General features: G+C 36.8%; 1 protein-coding gene across 2 annotated transcripts in view; it reads left to right on the top strand.

Moving 5' to 3' along the window:
• BEND2 (BEN domain containing 2) overlaps nt 1-13,088 on the top strand; it is a 43,791-nt gene that overhangs the window by 22,702 nt on the left and 8,001 nt on the right. For both annotated transcript variants that reach the window (XM_072614226.1, XM_072614225.1), the window contains exons 9-10: nt 946-1,168; nt 3,289-3,492. In XM_072614226.1, coding sequence (XP_072470327.1) covers nt 946-1,168; nt 3,289-3,492 — 427 coding nt within the window. The remainder of the gene's footprint in view (nt 1-945; nt 1,169-3,288; nt 3,493-13,088) is intronic.

The raw sequence follows: 13,088 nt of genomic DNA, 5'->3' as shown, positions 1-13,088 counted from the left end.
CAGGTATATGTGTATGTGTGTGTATATCTACGTGTTTTCCCTCCCCTTCCCCAGTTCAGTAAATTTCAGGTCAAATGTAAACACCTTTGCTTGGCATTTAAAGCTCTTCAGAATCTATCCCCTTTCTGCCTGTTAGGGCTACTTAAAACTGTACTTCTCATCACATACTCTGTAATCTAGGTTGTTTACCATTGTATTGACCTATTTGCTGTTTCTCACACTCAGCACTTTATCTCTCATCTTTGTGTTTTTGCATTGTCTATCTCTCCTCCCCCCCAACCCCAAATTCTTTCTTCCCTCCCTGCACCTCTTAGGATCCCTAGTTTCCTTTAAGACTCAACTCACAGGCACCTTCTACAAACAGCCTTTCTTGAACCTTTCTTTCTAAGGTGGTTGTTGTTGAGCCATTCTCAGTCATGTTCTCCAACTCCTTGTGACCCATTTGGGGTTTTCTTGGCCAAGATGGAATGGTTTGCCATTTCCTTCTCTAGCTCTCTAAGGTTACTCTCCATCTGCTCTGTATATATCTTAAATATACCTATTCATGTATATGTTATCTCCATGATTAGAATGAAAACTTGAGAACAGGCACTATTTCTTTTTTCTTTTTGTTGCCTGCCCTTAGCACACTACTTAGCACATAGTAAGTACTTCATGAATGTTTGTTGATTGATATAGCCACAAGTATGGTATTTTGTGGAAGTGTCAATAGTTTCTCTGCCAGCATTCCCTTGTACTATTCTTTCATTATTCTTTGCCTCTTGCTATTTTTACTGTTCATCAGAATCTTGCAAAAATTCTAACCTATTCCCCAAAGTTTAGTCATTTCTGGATCTTTAGAGTAGTTCACTATCCCAAGTGCAGTTTTAATTTTGAGCTTGGTGGATAGACTGTTATTAGCCTATTCCTTGTGGATCTTTCTTTAATCACAGTTTTATATTTTAGGAGAAAACTGAAAACAAAGATAAATTTCCAGTCACCCCAGATTCAGCTGTGTGTGTAGGCTTGAATTATAATGATAAAGATGGAGAAGTCAATTCTCAGGTGTCTCTGAAAATGACTGCCTTAGGAACAAATGGAATACAAAGTTCAACATGGGACAGTAATTCATTACCTGAAGTGTTTCAAGCACCTTCCTCTAAGAAATTGCCATCTTTAGAACCAATGCGTGAGTTTCAATATTTTATCCTTGGGATTAATTATATGAAGTGTACTTATATATGTATATGTGTGTGTGTGTGTATGTATGTATGTATATAGAAGGAGAGATAGATAGATAGATGTATATGTATGTGTATATTTCCTTGGAAAGAGCATTAGGCTTAATGTATAGAATTTAGAGATAAAAATGACAGAGATCCTGTACACCTGTATTTTATTAATTAAGAAACCAGACCTAGAGAAGTTAAAGAATTTGCCTCCATTCACACAGGTAGTAAGTAGCAAGCCTGAATTTAAATCCATTTCTCTTTCCACCATATGTTAATAGCTTTTCAGAAAACTTGAGTCAGAGGCTTGTCATTGCTACTTATTAAATCAAGTCACTTAGCCTCTCAGTTTCAGTCTCCTTTTTTCTAAAGCAGGGCACATACTTATATTTTTGTACATCCCAAGATTACTGAAAGTGCTTTTAAAGTATAAAACAAAGTGATATAAGTGATAAATATATTGTAAGCAATCATAAATGACAAGAAAGTAGTGGACTACTTTTTCCTTTTAAAACTCCAAATTAAAAAATAGGAGGTAGTCAGTCGACCAGTGTCATTTTCATCTGCTTTGAATAGTGTTAATCTTTTTTATTGAAGGATTAGAGGGATAATGTAGGTTTCCCTCCTTATTCTAGTACTTATGCCCCAGAAAAACCTAACATTTTAATTAAAACAAATCATTACTAGCAACTTTATCCTCTTCCACTGTGGTGCCACCTTTTCTGCCCTTTGTCTATTCCAAAGGGATATGCTGTAGGTCTTACATCACATGGTATTTGTGATTGGGAAGGTTGTTTGTCCTGTGTCCTACATTACCCAAGGTTCATTTTGTGTTTTTTTTTAGCACCAAAGTTATAGATTGACACAAGTGGACACAGTTGTTTGTGACTATATGAGCTTAATATGCTAATGCTAAGGAAAATATTATCCATAAACTAGTTTGTACTATGTATTCCAGGTTTTCAGTACAAGACATTGAATTTTTTTATAGCCTATAAAAAATTTTTCTGTTTCTCTTAAGATATTTACCAAAAAATGTTAGACAGTAGTTTTTGATTAATGGAAAGTTTCAGAACTTTTTGTTGTATATGAAATGTGGACACATTAAACTTAGTTCTTAATCTATATCACTTTGGTCTAAAGATAGATGATAATAAAGGGGTAAGACTACATTTTTAGACTATATATCTGAAAAATGGAAAACTAAAATTGGTGTTTTAGTTCAGTTACTAAAACGGTTTAGCATTTTGCTGTCAGCTTTTTAAAAATAGCTCAGGCCTAAAATTGAGTGGAAAATATAACTTTTATCTTTGCTTCACCTGTCAGAATGGGTCTAATTTAATTGCAATTGTAATCATATAAATAATGTTTGTTTTCAGAAAAAGAACCTTTTCCATGTGAATAAGAAAACTAGTCTGTCTACCTTCTAAATTACTAGGGTTATAAGGTATTAAATGTTGTTTGTTCACATATAAAACCTACCTTTTTTATGCTAAAGGGGAAGAAATAAAACAGAAATATGTACAGTAATGGTTCTTATCCCATGCCAGATATGTTATATAGCCTTCTTGTTTTCTCTAGTCTGTAAGTGTGGTAGAAGCAATATCCTCACACCTCTTGCCATTCAGATTAGGTCGATTTTTCCTTAAAAGGTATATTCCTCAAAACTTTATTGGCTCAGAGGACTAAAGACCTAGACTGTTGATTTCACTTTCTCATCATTTGAGTGCTACCCAACCAAGAGGTGAAGATGAAAGGATTCCCAGAGACCTGATTTGTAGATTGATAAGAGCTTCACTCAGCTAAATCAACTGTAGGGGTTTTCAGTGCCTATTCGTGTTTAATATTCTTCTCTTGGTATAGCTAAATAAATCTCCCTTTTTAAACTTTTGAATGACCTGTGAGCATCTAATTTTGTTTTACTATTGAACTATGTACTACCTTGAGTCAGACCTAGCCCAAAACAATAGAATTAGAAGTAGACTTACTTATTAGTATCTTGGCTCCTTAGAAGCATATTAAATATGATTGTTTAAAATCAACCATAGAAATGTTTTTCTCTTTTCCTTTTTGCTTCTAGAACTTCTTGGTTACCCATGGAGAAATGTACAGCTGCCATTTTCAGTGATCTATGTGGCAAAGGGAAAGTCCCGTCCAGAGCTTTCAGCTCGGTACCTTATTCGTCACCTCTTTACAGAGGAAGTACTGGTTAAAAGCAATGTATATGGCAGCCTGGAACGTGGCATGTGTCCACTTGACTGTAACAGAATTCATGCTCTCAGAGGTATGTTATAATTTAGAGATATATTCTTGTAAATGAAAACATCCTGTTAGGAAAAGAAAGGAAAGCAAAAAAGTATAAATAAGCTTTTATAGTTTTGACCAGAAATTGAACTCTATGTATTGCTTGTAATCCTGAGCCATCTCCAGTCATCCTGATGAATGTCTGGTTACTGCATCCAGATGGCTCTGGAGGAGAAAGTGAGGCTGGTGACCTTACACAGCTTTTCCTCAATCAAATCAAAGTCAACTGTAGGTCATGTCACCATTTTCCTGATGTCATGATCCTCTTCAAAAATGAAGGACAAACACAACCTGTGAGTAGACCCAGCTGCCTGAATGGGGACCTAGCTAGTTGGGTAGCTCAGTTCATCTTCTCCTCCCTCTCTGTCTTCTCTCCAAAGGAAGGTAAATTTTGATGGCCAGAAGCTACCCAGTTAACTTGGATTTACTGGCTCAATAGAGTATTAATGATATTTAATTTTTAGGGAGTTAATTATTTATAGCATCAATTGTTTTTCTGGTTAGAGTACTTAAAAATGAGAAGAAAAATAGATTTCTAGATATATAGGATTTGACAAGGAATGGCTAATCAATTCATATCATGTATAAAGTATTAATATTAACACCTCTTTGGGGATATTGATTATATCTCAGCCCATTGAGGGTGATTGATCAAAACTATGATTTTTTTTTTTTTTGAGAGTGTGAGGAGAGATGGTTGATTAAGCCATGGCAGTTCTAGATATGAGCCACATGTTTGGCCTTTAAAAGAGAAAAGACAGAATTTGCAGGAGTGAGAGAGCCAAGGACAGAGGGAGTTAGACTTGAGTGGCTGCATATGTAGTGGTTTGCAGTTTCTGGAGAAGTGGGGAGACCACTGTAGTCTTGCACAGGCAGCAGTAGCTATGCAGCTGAGAAATAGATATACTCCTTCCTGTTCCCTTTCAGTGTTCTATAGAGGTCTATAATACCTAACTTTTCTAAAATTCTATTCATCTCCTTATCTTCTTATTCATTTTATGATGAGATTTATCTAGGTCTGAGAGGGATAAGTTAAGGTTTCCTACTATTTTAATAGATTTGCTCTCTTTTTCCTCCTGTAACTCATTTAACTTTTCCTTTAAGAATTTGGATTTTATGCCATTAGGTGCATATATGTGCATTATTGGTATTAATTTATTGCCAATAGCAAAATGTTTCAGTAGTTTTCGGTGGCATCTGACTGTTTGTGAGCCTTATTTGATGTTTTCTTGGCAAAGATGCTGGAGTGGTTTGCCATTTCCTTGTACAACTGATTTTACAGGTGAGGAAACTCTGCTATATAGGGCTAAGTGACTTGCCCAGGGTCCCAGAGCTAGTAAGTGTCTGCACAAAGATGAGTCTTCCTGATTGCAAGTCCCATATGCTATCTACTATGCTGCCTACCTGCCCAGCAAAATGTAATTTCCTTGTTCGTCTCTTTTAATTAGGTATGTTTTTGATTTTGCTTTCTCTGAGATCATAGTTGGTACACTTGCCTTTTTTATTTCAGCTGAAGTTAATAGAATTCCTGCAACTTTCTGTTTTTATTGTAAATAACCTATTGTTAGATTCTGGTTCCTAATTCATTCTGCTATCCTCTTTGGTTTTATGGGTGATTTCATCTCATGCACATTCACAGTTAAGATGGCTATTTCCTTTCATTCTTATATAAATGCACAATTTATTTTTCAGTTCTCAACATTCACTTTCACAAGAACTTGAATTCAAAATTTTCTCCCCATCTCTCCCCACCCCCATCTCAAGACAGCTTGCATCCTATCCTCCCCTTCCTCCAGTCTTTCCTCCCTTCTGTTACTCCCCTTTCTTCCATCCCCCTCCCCTCTTTTTCCTGTAGGGCAAAATAGATTTCTATACTCCATTGCCTGTATATCTTATTTTCCATTTGCATGCTAAAACAATATTCTCTCCCTTCCTCCCTCCCCACCCATCCTCATTGAGAAAACAAGCAATTCAACATAATTCATACATGTGTAACAATGCAAAACACTTCCATAATTGTTATGTTGCAAAAGACTAACCACATTTCCCCCATCCTATCCTGCCCTCCATTTATTCCATTCTCTCCCTTGACCTGCCCTCTCACAAAAATGTTTTCTTCCAATTATTCCTTTCCTCAATTTTCTGTACCTTCTGTTATCTTCCCTCTCCTATTCCCTTCCCCACTGCCTTCCTGCAGAGTAAAATAGATTTCCATATCCAATTAAGTGTGTATTATTCCCTCTTTAAGCCAAATCCCATGAGAGTAAGGCTCATTTATTTCCTTTCATCTACCCCCTCTTCCCTTTTATTGTAAAAGATTTCTTGCCTCTTTTATGTGAGATGATTTTCTACATTCTACCTCTCCCTTTCTCTTACTCCTAGTACATTCCACTCAACAGTAAATTTTTATTTTTTAAGTATTCTCCCTTCATATTCAGCTCATCCTGTGCCATCTATCTATGTGTGTGTGTGAATATATATATATATGTGTGTGTGTGTGTGTGTGTGTGTGTGTATACATACATACATACACCCATATATATGTATATATATATATATATATATACCTACACATATATCATATACACATATATACAAACCTGTACATACCTACATGCATATATAACTACCCTAATACTGAAAAAGGATTCTTGAGTTACAAATAATATCTTTCCATGTAGGAATATAAACAGTTCAACTTTAATGAGTTCCTTAAAGTTTCTCTTTCCTGTTTACCTTTTCATGTTTCTCTTGATTCTTGTACTTGACAGTCAGAAATTTCTGTTCAGCCGTGGTCTTTTCAACAAGAATTCTGGGAAGTCCTCTCTTTCATTGTCCAATTTTTTCCCTGAACTCAATTTTGCTGGGTAGGTGATTCTTGCTTTTAATCCTAATCTCCTTTGACCTCTGGAATATCATATTCCAAGCCCTTTGATCCCTTAGCAGCTTCAAAGCTGCTAAATTCTGTATGCTGATTGTATTTCCACAATACTCAAATTGTTTTTTTCTGTAATATTTTTTCCTTGACTTGGGAACTCTGAAACTTGGCTACAATTTGTCTGGTTCTAGACTATCAGGGCAGTTTTCCTTGATAATTTCTTGCAACATGATGTCTAGGCTCTTTTTTTGATCATGGTTTTCAGGTAAACCAGTAATTTTTAAAATTATCTCTCCAGGATCTATTTTCCAGGTCAGTTGTTTTCCAGTGAGATATTTCACATTGTCTTCTATTTTTTCATTCTTTTGGTTTTGTTTTATAATTTCTTGGTTTATCATAAAGTCAGTAGCTTCTATCTGCTCCATTCTAATTTTTAAAGAACTATTTTCTTCAGTGAGCTTTTAAACCTCCTTTTCCATTTGACCAATTCTGCTTTTTAAAGCATTCTTCTCCTCATTGGGTTTTTGGATCTCTTTTGCCATTTTTTTAGAGGTGTTATTTTCTTCAGTGTTTTTTTGGGTATCTGTTTGCAAGTTGTTGACTCGCTTTTCATGATTTTATTGCATTGCTCTCGCTTTTCTTCCCAATTTTTCCTCCACCTCTCTTACTTGATTTTCACAATCCTTTCTGAGCCCTTCCATGGCCTGAGGCCATTGCATATTTTTCGGAAGACTTAACCTTGCTGTCTTCCTCTGATGGTATGCTTTGCTTTTCCTCATCTGAAAGGATGGAAGAAAATGCCTTTTCACCAAGAGAGTAACCTTTTATAGTCTTATTTTTTTCCTCTTTTGGGTCATTTTCCCAGCCAGTTACTTGACTTTTGAGTCCTTTGTCAAGTGGAGACACTTGTCTTCTGAGGTTTTGCACAGCTGTTCTCTGAGATATCTCTAGGTACCTCTAAGTTCTCAGTTCCTCCAAGGTGGCACAATAAGGGAGAGGAGTTTACTCCTCTCCTGGCCTGGGCTCTGGTCTTTGAGCACTCTTTTCAGCCCTGGAACAGCAAGTAGAATTTCCTCTCTACAGCCACTACCAGCTCTGCCAGACCAGCACTTCTCCTCACCCTAGGACCGCCACTCAGGACTGAGACCCAGATTAGCTGCTGGAATCCCCCAGGATCTGTAGGCTGAGAACTTTAGAAGCAGCCGCTGCAGCAGTCACTGTAGTGGCCCTCAGTCTGGGGCTGGGGCCCAACCACTCTCCCCTCTCACCCAGGTGAAAGAGCTTTCTTACTGACCATTGAAGCTGTCTTTGGCATTTGTGGGAACCGCAGTAACTGCCCGTGATTCCACACCCTGAAGCCTTCTCCAGTCCCATCTGTGCCTGCGTGACCTATGCTGGGCTGTGCTCTGCTCTAAGCCAGGTGCAATAGACCTTTCCTAGTGCCTTCCAGGCTCTCTTGGGCTGGAAATCAGTTCCACTCCATTTTGTGGCTTCTGCTTCTCTAGAATTTGTTTAGTCATTTTTTACAGGTATTTTATGGGTTATGGGGGGAGAGCTAGAGCAGGTCCATCCTTTTTCTTCTATTTTTTTCCCTTCTACTTTGTCTGTTTTGTTTCTGATCATTGTGCCCTTTAATCTACCTTCCCCTTTATTCTCCCTCTTCCTTCTCTGTTGGGTAAAACAAATTTCTGTACTCAACTTTGTGTACTCACTCCTTTAACAGATGATTGATTGTGAGATTTAAGTATTGCCAGCTCCCCTCTGCTGTCCTCTCCATTGCATAGCCTATTGAGAGGATCTACAAGTTCAGAGTGATTGAACTGTTAGAGCATCTTTGGTCTAGGATGCTCTCACCCTAGTTATTCCACTGCAGGCTTATGTGTTAGGGTTAAGGGTAGAACTGAGCTGTTTCCTTGCTACTGGCCTCAAAGCCATGCAGATATATTTCTGAAATTTGTTCCTTGCTCAGTATTCAATCAAGGGACCCCTTTGCTCACTGCCACTCATTGCTGCCGTGGATCTGTGATCCAAAACAGGGTTATGGGTAACAGAACTGCCAGAGAGCACCCATTCCTGAACCCAGTGCTAGTTCAGGGATTCCGTTCCTGAGATGGCTTTCTGCTTCACTGCCTCCTGCCCTGGTGTTCTAGCTCGGGTCCCTGGGCTGGGTACTAGAATGTCCCTTGCCATGGGTATTCCTGGGCATCTCCTGCCCCCATGTCAGCAGATTTCTCTATCTCCCTAATCTGCCCAGGGCTGGAAAAATGACTCACTATATCTTTTTCTTTACTTTCTTGATCAGAATTCTATCTGGTGCATTTCTGGGTTGTTATAGAGGAAGTGTGCTGGGTGAACTAAGCAAAAATGCTTCCTTTCAACTCTACTATCTTGAGTCTGCCCTACCCCCACTTTTTAAAGATATACCATGGACTCCCAAATGAGGTGTTAGTTACTCATACTTTGAGTAAAGGATTATTTCAAGGGCATTAAAAATATTTTACCTACTAATCTTGTTCAGTTTATCAATCTATTTATAATATCACCCTGTACATCCTTTGACATATGAAATGCAGGCATTTCCAAAAAGTTGAGAAGTTAGATTTAATGTATAAAACTCTGAGTTTTTCCTTTTTCTTTGTTTCAAAGAAAAAATAATTATATAAAATTGGAAATGAGTTTCTTTAGGAAAAATTTTCAGCCCCAACTTTGCTGTATTATTTATATTTGGAATATTCAAACAAGTTTCCCACTTTACTCAGTTTCATTTCTTCGGCAAAATATACTTGTACTATTTATTAACAGTGGCAAGTAAGATAAAAATGTATCCTTATGGAAAATTATGGAATAAATATGGAGCTTACCTTTTTAAACCTAAGACGAGGAGTGAAATATAGTTCTTATCAAGAGAAGTAGTAGCAGAGCATCTAGAATATCATATCCAATTCAAGGTGCCACACTTTAACAAGGACATTAAAAAACTAATGAGCATAAAAAAGGACAGACTAGGATGGTGATGGTCTGTCAACCATGTGAAAAAATAGGTAAACATAGCAGTCAGTAGATTGGAATTTTTAGTCTGGAAAAGAGACTGCAGGAAAGACCTAACAGTTTCTACCCTACCCACTGAAGAACTGTTTTGTGGCAAATAAAGTAGACCTCATCTTTGTAGCTCTAAAAAACAAAACTAGGGCCAATGAGTGGAAATTACAGGGAGAGAGATTTTGTCTCTGCATAAGGAACAATGTTCTGATTACCTCTATCCATTAAGAAAGCAGATTACCTGTAAAAGTAGTAACTTGAGTTCCTAGAAATGTTGAAACATAGGTTGAATTTGTCAGGGATGTTGTAGAACATTGGTACATTGGAAAGAGAGTTCGACTGGAAGACCTCTGAAATCCCATACAGATCTAATGATTCTGTAAGAGTCTGAGTCAAAAATTGTTCTGGGAAGTAACAGTCATGCATCAACATGTCTATTCACTACAGGTTTTGATTATAAGTTCTTGGTGGGGAATGGCTTTGATTTTTGTATTTATATCTTATAGAAGCACCTGGCAAGTGTCTTTACATTTATGTGTTGTTTTGAGTCTGTTGCGTGCATAGAATGTTTAGGAATTCTTTATGTATCAAGAAAGAATTATAGGAATCAGCATCTTTATAGCTAACAAATACCTCCCTTGTCATTCATGTTTGGTATAAAATCTTATTGAGAAGTTAGAAATCATCAATGAAACCAGTGCATAAAGCACAATCAAGGTAGTGTCTAGATAATGAATACCAAATTAGTTCCTTGTTCTTACAAGTCCTGTAACAGCAAAATTCCAGGTGTTTAGTTGTTATATATTATAAGATTTAATTCAACAAACATTTAAACTAGCAAAAGATTTCTATTTCTTTGCTTATATAGAAAGACCTTTGAAGATTATTGGTAACAGACATTGTGATTTAGAAATGATGATATCAATATTATTGCCCTTTTAAATAAAAACTTATGAAAATAATCATTGTTATTGTCCATGTGGTTTAAATCTTTAAAGGCTAAATTGCATTACTGTAGGGCAGACATCTGTAACCTCTCAGAAATACAGTGCCGAGTTGTTAACTGTAGTGCTCCAGGCATAGGAGGGAGCATGTTCTGGTGTAAGAGGACAGAAAGACCTCCCTGGTCAGAAATGTCTTACCATTCTACCAATTAAAGATTCCTTAAGGTTAATAAGAGTTCTGGTTCAACCTCCTCATTTTGAAGATGTGGAAACTGAGAACCAGAGAGGTTTACTTGTCCAAAGTGGAGAAGATAATGAGCAGCAGAGTTGTTATTCTTACCCAGGTCATCTGAGTCCAGGTTTTACATCCTTCCACTGTAATAATCGGCAAACTTGAGTGTCCATTACTAGAAGCACAATCATATTGCTTTCCTATTAATATCTACCTAAGGAAAATGGGCATTTTAATGGGGATAATTTAGTGCACTTTGAGTGAATTAACATTTGAATGGTTTGCTCTATTGATGGGGAGAAGGGACCCTTTAGTCAGCCAATAGGCAGTATTAGCATAGTGAAGGGTAGGAGTGAAGAGGGTGGAAGAAAAGGAAGATTATGAGAAACAGAGGACATCTTCTGTTTTGGTTTGTTTTTTTTTTTTTTTCATTTTGCCCAAGGCCCTGATGGTGACAATCCTAATATATCATACCTATGATTTCATCAGTGCAGGGAGTCCCCTGTGAGAGGCTTCCTTTTCTAATGCAGAATAGCAGCTCCTCTATAATTTAATCTTAGAAAGTTGCATGGGGTACTGAGAGGTTGTGACTTATCTAGGGTCACGCAGCAGTACATGACCGAGGTGGGACTTGAACCCAGATTTCTTGCCTCTGAGGACATCCATCATATCAGGCTGCCTCTCCTGATACAGAGAGCTCAGGGCCTCACGATACAAAAAATGTGAACCATGCTTATAAAGCAGCATTATCAAACATTGGTTCTATTTCTGCTATTTCCTTTCTGTTCCATCGTTTTGGTTTTTTGTTCAGTTTGAGATTGTGTAGATAATAACTGCCTTGCAGTGTGTTTGTACAATCCAAGAGGGCATGCTCACATGTATCAGCTTTGTTTCTAAAATGTCCCTTGAAAATCTATTTGAATTTTCTTTTTATTTTCTCCAGTTTTATAAAGGCATATTTTATGAGTTGTTGAATTACGACTGATTAATTTGTAGAGTATTGTCATTTTCACTGGACTGATCTGATATATCTATGAATATTGAATGCCATTTCACTTATTAAGATCTTTGTTGCTGACCCAGTTTTATAGTTATGTTTATAAAGGTCTTGGTGTTAATGGTAATTCCCAAATATTTGATTTGTTGCTATAAATGGAATTTCTTTGAAAAATTTTATCTTTATTGTTAGTACATTAGAATGTGAATGATTTTTGTATTTTAACTTGACTTTTACAACTGTGTTTAATGATTGATATAATTAGATTTTTTTGACATCACATTTGAACATTTGGACATCTTCTACAAGTAGTTAACCTCATCATTAAAATAAAGTTTAAAAACTTTTATAATCCTTCTAGTAGTGAGGGAGAGGAAAGTTGGGAGCTATTTTAGCTTTCTTACCCTAGATAAATTTCCCTTTCATAAATGGAGGCATTCAGAGTTATTAATCCATTGACAGTCAAAGTTTATCAGCTCTAAAAATCCTTGCCTTCACCCTTTTACTCCAGTCATATATTTATACCCCTCATCTCTTTTTTTCATCCACACAGTTCTTGAGTACATTATCTGTATCCAGTGCTTTGACTTACCATTCATTTACCTACATCTTAAAAATTTGACTTTTCTCTACAACAGTTTATTGAAATTGCTTTCTCAGAGGTCAGTGGTAATGTCATAATCCAATCCAATGGCATTTCTCAAGCTCACACCTCCTTAACAATGACTATAACATTTGGCTCTATTGACCATTCTCTTCTTATTACACTCTCCTCTTTTAACTGCTGGGATACCATACTGTCCTGCCTCTTCGATAATTTATTTTTGTCTTCCTAACACCTCAACATTGTTTACCAACCTCAGCTCACTTGTTGATTCTTGACACTGGCCAATAGGGGAAATAAAATTCTATTTTTAAATTAAAATAATTGATTCCTAAATCTGTACCTCCATCCCCAACTTTTTTTTGAAATCACTAGATTAGTATCTCCAACTGCTCACTTCATAGCTTCACTCGCACCTCAAACTTAATATATTTTAAACTGAGCTTACAATCTTTTCACCAAAACCTACTCTTCTGACATCACTGTTTCTGTGAGTGATACCCAAATTTCCATGTTTGAAACCTTATTATTCAATTAATTCAAAGAACATTTATTAAGCACCTACTATATATATTGTATACTAGGCTTTGGGGATACAATACTTTATACCCAGGAACTTAAATTCTTTTGGGGGATATGTGATACATTTCACATACTACTGGTGGGGAGGTAGAGAGTGCTGAGAGTAAAGGAGAGATCTAGACAAAGTATTGTAGGAGAATTTGAGGAAGAGAGCAGTTGTAGTTGGGGGATCAAGGAAGGTTCCATGAAGGAACTGGCACCAATCTGACCTTTGAAGGAAGATAAGGATTCTGAAGCATAGAAATGAGTAGGAAGTAATATTTTAAGGTATGGGAGATGACCTGTGTGTGTGCCAAAAAA

This window comes from Notamacropus eugenii, chromosome 5, assembly GCF_028372415.1.
Source record: "Notamacropus eugenii isolate mMacEug1 chromosome 5, mMacEug1.pri_v2, whole genome shotgun sequence".
Classification (NCBI taxonomy): Eukaryota; Metazoa; Chordata; class Mammalia; order Diprotodontia; family Macropodidae; genus Notamacropus; species Notamacropus eugenii.
This window is presented reverse-complemented; position numbering and strand designations above follow the sequence as displayed.